At 33.3% G+C, this 8,192-nt stretch overlaps 1 protein-coding gene across 1 annotated transcript; it reads left to right on the top strand.

The window, feature by feature from the left end:
• The first annotated feature begins 1,721 nt into the window (after positions 1 to 1,721).
• On the top strand, positions 1,722 to 7,906 carry LOC117790892 (synaptotagmin-14). The gene is given in 6 exon segments (XM_034630501.1): positions 1,722 to 1,817; positions 2,195 to 2,356; positions 3,098 to 3,747; positions 4,928 to 5,131; positions 5,772 to 6,221; positions 6,773 to 7,906. Coding segments are annotated over 6 exon segments (1,827 nt in total). The 5' UTR covers positions 1,722 to 1,777; the 3' UTR covers positions 7,094 to 7,906.
• Positions 7,907 to 8,192: the final 286 nt, after the last annotated feature.

The following is an 8,192-nucleotide window of genomic DNA, read 5'->3' on the forward strand; positions in this document are numbered from 1 at the left end:
GGCCATGCAGCTGCGGCACAACGCGATCGCTGCCCGCATCTCGAAGGCCGCGAAGGTCAGGGGAACCCTCAGGGAGAATTGCCGTGTAGAGGGCGTTGCTGGCGAACTGGAAGCTCTGCGACCGGACATCGTGTGGCGGGATGAGGCCACAAAGAAAGTCATCATTATAGATGTCACGGTTCCGTTCGAGAACGGCTCCGGAGCCCTCGACGCAGCTAAAGCGGCGAAGGCAGAAAAATAACGGCCGCTTGCAGGTACCACGTGGACGCCATCGTTGTGGGACCCGATAAAGGACTTATTTAAGTTCTTGTGTCATAAATAGTATCAGACAACACTTTAAAACTGATTCAAAGACTTTTAATTTTCTTCTCACAAATCTTGACAAAATGGACAAAAATTTTGACTTGTAAAAGTTGTCAGACCTATAGTAGTAAGAGTTTCTCAATGACTTCAAAATGGCAAAACTTTGTGAAAATTAACCGATTTTTATGCAAAATGTCTTTTGTAAAATAAATTGACCTTAAAATTAATTAATTAAAATTACAACTTTATTTATTTTATTACAAAAAAAATTAAATTTTACAAAGGTATAACGGAAAGGAAAAAGTGTGGAAAAATATGGTCAGTGATCGAAAAAAATGTAATTTTCAAATTTTTATGCAGCATTAAATTAGAGGTCAACATATGATAAAATTATAAAATTGTGGTGGTCAATCAATCGCAAAGATTTAATTATTATTTAAATCAAATTCTGAGATCGTAATTAGTATAAAACAACAACTTTTGAATAAGTGTCGGGGGAAAGTGTCAAGAATAAATAGAATAAATGGTCAGTGATGGAAAAAAAATTATATTTTTAAATTTTGATGCCGAAACGGCACGGAAATCGGTTAAGATCTCACAACGTTATGATATTCCTGGACTTTATTTTGCAGTGTGTTATTCTTATCGATACAGCGATGGTGAGTAGGTATCGTTAAATAAAGTCACACAGATATCGATACATTTAACGAATTAACTTTATTTCAATTTTAAACGAATTCGAAACAACAAATTAGAATTTAATATTCCTATTTTTACGGTTTGTAGAGTTCTATGAATTTGCTCGTTGTAATTTGTTTTAATGTTTAATTGCAGGGTGAAAGCAACAGTTGTTTTGACACTGCTTATGTCAAAAAGAGAGCTTTCACGAATACTACTATACACACACACTAGATGTGGGGGAAAGCTTTTGTATCCCTTCAGGTATAATTCCTACCGTGTGCGCGATGGATATTCAAGTGAATACATTACAAATGCTCGAATAGCATAGAATAAATTCATTTTAAAATTAACTATAGACCGCGCCGCACGTACCGTTAAGACGGTAAAAAAAAAAAAATAAAACAGTTAATAAAGAAACGAAAACTATATTTGCAAATTGTGAAACTTTAATTTAAACTTGATTATCTTCTTTGGGAATTTGCAACAATAATTTAGTAACTAATAAATGAGTAAGATAAGTGCATAAAATACAATTGGTTGAACTTAAACATTTTCTATTTAGTTGCCGTCATTTTGAACAATTTGTAGTTCTCGGTCAACAATATATTCATTGTCCTGTGGAAAAATCGATTGATTTAAGCGTGATACACGCAGTGCTGTCATCTCATGAGCTTTTCTACTTCAGTTCAATAGTTATCAAATACAAATAAGAAATAATCAAATAAGATAAATAAATTCAATATAAATCCAAATAAAAGTTGGAAAATTAAGACAAAATTACGCATGAACCAACATGATTGTCACATCTGGTGTGGATAGCACTGTTTCCTTAGGTACGTACTCAATGTCACTGTCACAGTCACTTTCACTTTCACTGTCACTGTCACTATCACATTTCATGTGTTGTTTACTGGGGAAAAGTTGTGGTATGGTGGGGTAGGTCCTAAGTGCGCAGTTGTTGGGAATTTCCGTTGATTCATATATTCATACATATGTTGCATGTTTATTTACACCGAGTCAAGAAAGTGTTTTCTCTAATTTCTTATTTAATTTTTGTCTATAGAACTCAATTAAACAATTCTGAATTTAACTGCTCTTAAAACTAAATAAACATTTGTTTATACGAACTTTTGTTTTGTCACAACACTTTCTTGACTGAATGTATGCAAGTGCTTATTTACACCATAACTATATGTGTATTTTATTGCAGGCACTGTTGAGGTCACAACACTCTTGGGCGTATTTTTTGGGGTACTAGTGCTATTGCTCCTGCTTTTTCTGTACATAAGTCGCAGATGTTGTTTTCATCACCGCCATGGCATCAATTGCTGTGACGAGCGACACCTGGCGGCCAAATGTGTGCAAAAGATCAGTAAGTTCATTTCGATTTCGATTTCGAAAACAAACAAAAAAACAGTGCACGACCAAATTTTATATACGATCCACAATTTTGATAATCAAAGGTTAAACTTGGGCATATTTTGTCTTAATTAACTTTTATTTTTTTATATCGGTTTCGTGACAGTTACCGGTTTTTTGTATATTTCGGCTTCGAAACACCGGCATTTTTTCAGTAGACAAGAAAAAGTTGTAAAAGTGTTAAACAAAAAAACCGTAAATATCAGATGTGTCACAGAAATCGAAAACAACCTCAAATATTCCAGAAATATATGAAATTTGGGAATATTTTAATTGGTTTTGCTTTATATGTATATTTTGTGTATATTTCAAAAAATCTTTCTTTAATAAGATCAATATTTATTTTAAAAATGATGATTACACATGATTGAACCTGAAGCTTGAAAGAATCGAAACTAATTAAAATGCATGAACCTGTTATTTCGGTTTGAATAATTTAGGTTTCGGTATATTAAACAAATGTTTCGTTTAGCGTTTCAGCTATGGTCAATCGGTTAATAATGGTTAAGGTTTACGATTTCGATAACAGTTTAAATCCCTGTTTAAAATAATAAGCTTTAAATATTTTACTCTACCCTCTGAGGTGTCGAATGTATATAGATTTTTGTCATGCTCTGTACAAATATAATTTACATATATAATACATATAAATAATAATATAAAATAAAATAAATAATACATTTGTATAATGCAGCTCGAAAACGGCGTTATGAGAACACTAGTTCCGATTCCGAGGAGGATATGCTGCGCCGCCTGCGTTGGCATCAGCAGAATAACAACCTTTTGCCCAATGGTCAAAATGGTGGCAATGGCAAATTTGTTGGCTATGGCATGGGCATCGATCAAATGAATCCGCTGACAGGACTCGGACACACCTTCAATTATCATCATCATCATCAGGGTGACCTGCAAAGAGTCGTCACTGTGACCCGTGACCCTTTGGCCACTGCCGAGAGGGGCAAGGTCGGCATACCATCCTCGCACAGTGAGTGCAGCTCCAATGATTCCATTGAGGCGTCTGTGGACAGTCACACGGGCATTCTGACGGCAGGCGAAAGAGACAGCAGAGGTTTGTATAAATAATTAATTGACTCAAATTCAAGTTGATTCCGTGGATTTACCAATTATTCACCAATTACAGCTGGAACTGTGAGAAACATTTACAACAAGTCACAACGTTACCAGCATAAAGTTGACGTCTTGCCACAAAAGCTGGAAAAGGACAGGGATAGCGTGGTCGTAGTGCCCATTACAACATTTAGTAATAATAACAATACTAACAACAACAATAATAACAGCACTACAAATAATAATAACAATACCACAAACAACAACAACGATGATGTAAGTATATATTTAATTCTATACTATGTATTTTAACCAAGGCTGCAAACCGGTTCTGAACCGAACCTCGCTGAACCGGTTCGGCTCGGGCTTTTAAGCAATCCGAACCGGATCATAAACCGAACATTTGATGTTGTATGCTCCGGGAACCCGAACCTAAACCGAACCCATTTCTTAAATAAAAGGTTCGGTTCGAAATGTAAAAATAATTCCATTCTTTTTATTAGTGATGTAAGCATACATCGAAATATCGAGTTGATTGAATCGATTTCCATGAAAACATCGACACCACACTGGAGTTTGTTCATTGTAGTTCATTTGCAGAACTAAATGATCTTCAATCGAAACTTTTCTTGGAATTTAGTGCTTATCGAGAAATGAAGTGAATTCAATCGGGCGAAAACAAAACAAGTTCACTTATATTATATTATAACATAAGAAATCATAAAATAATAGGTCATCTTTTTTTTGGACCTAATTGAACCAAGGCTCGAACCCAAACCTTGGGTTTAGGAGGTATGTAAACCGGTTTGCGAACCGAACCTAGGTCTTGCTCTAAGCTTCCAACCATCGAACCGAACCTTTACCAAACCTTTGGTGGTTTGCAGCCTTGATTTTAACCATAGAGCGGAATTTGTTTATCCTTTGAACCTTATATTTTTGTTTAAACCATGGTTCAACTTAGGATAGAAAAGTATTTGTATTGCTTTCATTTTTCCGTTATCTCTTACGTCAATTAACTTTGATGTAAAAAAATGCAATTTTTTTTTATTAATTTTATTTTATGGTCTAAATATGAAAACTACATATTTTTTTGATTTATATTCAAAGTCTAAAATAGAAAAGTCTAAAAAGAAAATAGTTAAGTTAGGGCTCGCGGAGTAAATAATTTTAAGGGTTAGGTTCATTAACCGGTTTGGGTTGCAAAAAACTTGAAAAGAATAACCAGGTCATATAAAATTTGGAGTATTACATATTATATATTATGTTATGATTTTAAAATTAAAAAATCAATAAATAATTTTTCAAGAAAATTTAAAAATGTCAAATACAAAAAAGTTTTTCAATTACTAGTAATGTTATCAAATTAAATTTTCAATCATATAAAACTAAAATTAATGCAATTTTCTTGAAATATATTTAGCAAATGTTTTTGATGAAAGTAATTTTGTTTCTTTAGGAACCACTTTTTGATACAAGCGACTTGCGTTCCATAAAGTCGGATGATATTCTCGTTACCGATTCAAAGATCACAGCTCCACGTGGACCTATCGAGTTGGAGATGTCATTGCTCTACGATGCTCCAATGCGAAAGATGACGGTGCATGTGATGCAGGCAAGATGTCTGCCGCCTCTGGGAAATGGTCAGCAGACGCACACACAGGTGAGAGTAGTCTCTATCCTAAGCAAAATATCTTTAAGAATGGAAAATATTTAGATTTACTATTTTTTAATGGAATATGCCGGAAAAACGATATATGTTTTTGTTTTTAAATTTTATTATACAAAATTATTGTAACTCTTATTTTTTAGCTCGATTAAATAAAAGAGTAATTAATTTTGCATTCATCATAATTTAATGTTAATTATTGTAACAGACTTTTTTTATTCGAATCCAAAAAACAAGAATTGTATTACAGCTTTTATAATACAAATTGAAACTTAATTATTATATCATATTTTTATTATTCACATAAGAAATATTAATTATTATTTAATTAGAATGGAAGTTTTCGAAGTTAAGCTAAATCAAAATCGTTTATAAATTGAAGCTGAAATAAAAAAATTTAATTTTTTTTATTCAAATCGAAAACTAAGTTAGTTTTCCGAAATTTTTATATTTACTTTTTCATTTACATTAAGATATAAGAATTATTTTAAAATTCGTATATTAAAAGTTTCTTAGTTGCAACTTTTATCATACGAATTTTATTTGTATATATTGTATATATTGTATTTTTGTATAATATTAAAGGTTCCTCCTTTTTTAACAAAAATCCTAATAATCTTGAATTATTTGACAGGTGCGTATGTTAATGCTGCCGAATAAGAAGCAGAAGCACAAGACCAAGATTCGGAGTGGTGAGAATCCGCAGTATATGGAGAGCTTTCTGCTGCATCGTGTCAATCCCGAGGATGTCAACAACATGGGACTCCGTGTCCGTCTCTACGGCTGCGAACGTCTGCGCAAGGAACGCCTCATTGGAGAGGCGTACGTGAGTTTTGCCACCGTCGATTTGGAGCTGGAGACGAATCTGTGGCTGCCGCTGGAGCCGCGTAATACATCATCGCTATTGGGCTCGACCAGCGATCTGTTGAGCTTGGCCAGATCGGACAGTGCCGGCTCCACATCCTCCATGCAACATGGAGGCGTTTCGGAGCTGCTTCTCGGTCTGAGCTACAATGGAGTCACGGGTCGACTGAGTGTCGAAATCATCAAGGGTAGCCAGTTTCGTAGTCTGACTTTAAATAAGGTGACTCAAGTACAAATTTCGTTATTTTTTTCAATTTTCTTAATTTGCTCGTCATATTATAATTTACAATATATTTATTTAGGGATTAAAACAGTAATCAAAATCGTAACTTTTTCAACCTATTGAAATTGGTAACGGTATTGATTTTTAAAAAGGTTTTTTTTTAATTTAAAGAATTTTTAAAGACTTTTTAACGTTTCTAGAATTTGTTCTTTTTTGTAAGCCAAAATGATATCGAAATAAAACCGATATACAAAGAAATTTCATATCTGAAACCCTGGCTGAAATCTAAATTCGATTTGTTTTATATATATTCTTTTAAAGTTTTAAGTAAAATTTTCCAGTTTTTTTTGTTTTGTTTTTTAATAAATGGTATATAATTAAATCCAAATTACATTTTATAACAATATAGTATTCTAGTTGAGGTTTCACCAAAGTCTAATTTGTTCAGATCTCTGATCCATATTTAATATTATCTCGATATTCATTTGTAAAATAATATTTCCATAACTTGTTATAATTTTCAAAAAATATTTGTATCATTTGTAAAGGCGCCCGACACATATGTGAAGATGTGTATGGTCAGCAGCATTGGCCAGGAGATTTCCAGGGCCAAAACATCGATACGTCGCGGTCCCAATCCGCTGTTCAAGGAGACATTTGCATTCCAGGTGGCGCTGTTCCAGCTAAACGATGTCACACTCATGATCTCCGTGTATGCCAAACGGCATATGAAAAAGAATGAGATGGTCGGCTGGTTTAGCATGGGATTAAACTCATCGGGGCCGGAGGAGTGTGCTCATTGGACGGATGTCTGTGAGATGCCAAAGGGTGAGATTCTGGCACGTTGGCATGTCCTTGTGGATTCCTGATTCGAGCAGTTGGGACAGTCCTCAGGACGCAGCAGTAAAGCCTTTAAGAAACTAAGCTTTGCTGCGTTCAAGGACAGGTCCAAAGAGAAGACGCCCAAGGAGAAGGATAGGGATAAGGACAAGGATAAGGATTCAAATGGCACTCAATTTCCTGCCGACAATGCGGTTGCAGTTGATATTGATATTGAGCCCGGCTTGGAGCTGGATTTTGTCTAGAATTGATCTACATTGGTCTATTTTTTATTGGAACACCAATTGATGTGTACTTTTTGCATAATCTGGATAACTATTTAACCAGATTTCGAGCCCACTTGCGGGCTCAAAAAAAAAAACAAAAACTTTGTAATTTGGAAGAAAAAAAAACAAAAAACAAAAAACAAAATTTGGCACACACACATTTTATGATATTAAAATGTGTGTAGAAAACTACAAAGAAATACAATTAACTAGTATTATTAAACTTTTATACGCAAAATGCAAAATGCATAACTTATTACTCAAGTTTGAACTTTATAATTGTTTGTGATAAAGCATATATGATAATGGCTAAAAGAGAGAGAGAGAGAGAGGGAGACGTGGAAAAGGAGGACATGTCAACATTTTTGTAATTAATATTTCTCTGCAAAACTCAACAAAAAAAGAAAAAAAAAACATTTAACCGCAAAGGTTTTGATGGTCCGTTCCCAATGGACTAGCACTTTTTATTACCATAAATAAGAATTTCCAAAATCAAATAATTATTAGCATTGTTAACCATGTTTGGTCAGAATATTTGAATGTGCAAAATACGTTAAATAAACGAACAATAAACTTATACACATTGAAACTAACAATTAAATTAATATATATATAATTTAAATTTAAAACTTAAAATCTAATACATTTATTTGTTCTTTTATTTATGTCAACTAAAACAGTCGACAAAAATAATTTATTAAAATTAAATTTTAAAAAGAAAGCTGAAATGATAACAAAATGATTTGTTATTTACATATATTTAGAAACAAATTATTAAGCTCATTCAAAAAAGTTTACAAAAGGATTTTATATATATTAACTGAAATTCATATAAATTTTACAAATTGAGATGAACCAATTA

The sequence above is a fragment of the Drosophila innubila genome (genome assembly GCF_004354385.1).
Source record: "Drosophila innubila isolate TH190305 chromosome 3R unlocalized genomic scaffold, UK_Dinn_1.0 2_E_3R, whole genome shotgun sequence".
In the NCBI taxonomy this organism is placed as follows: Eukaryota; Metazoa; Arthropoda; class Insecta; order Diptera; family Drosophilidae; genus Drosophila; species Drosophila innubila.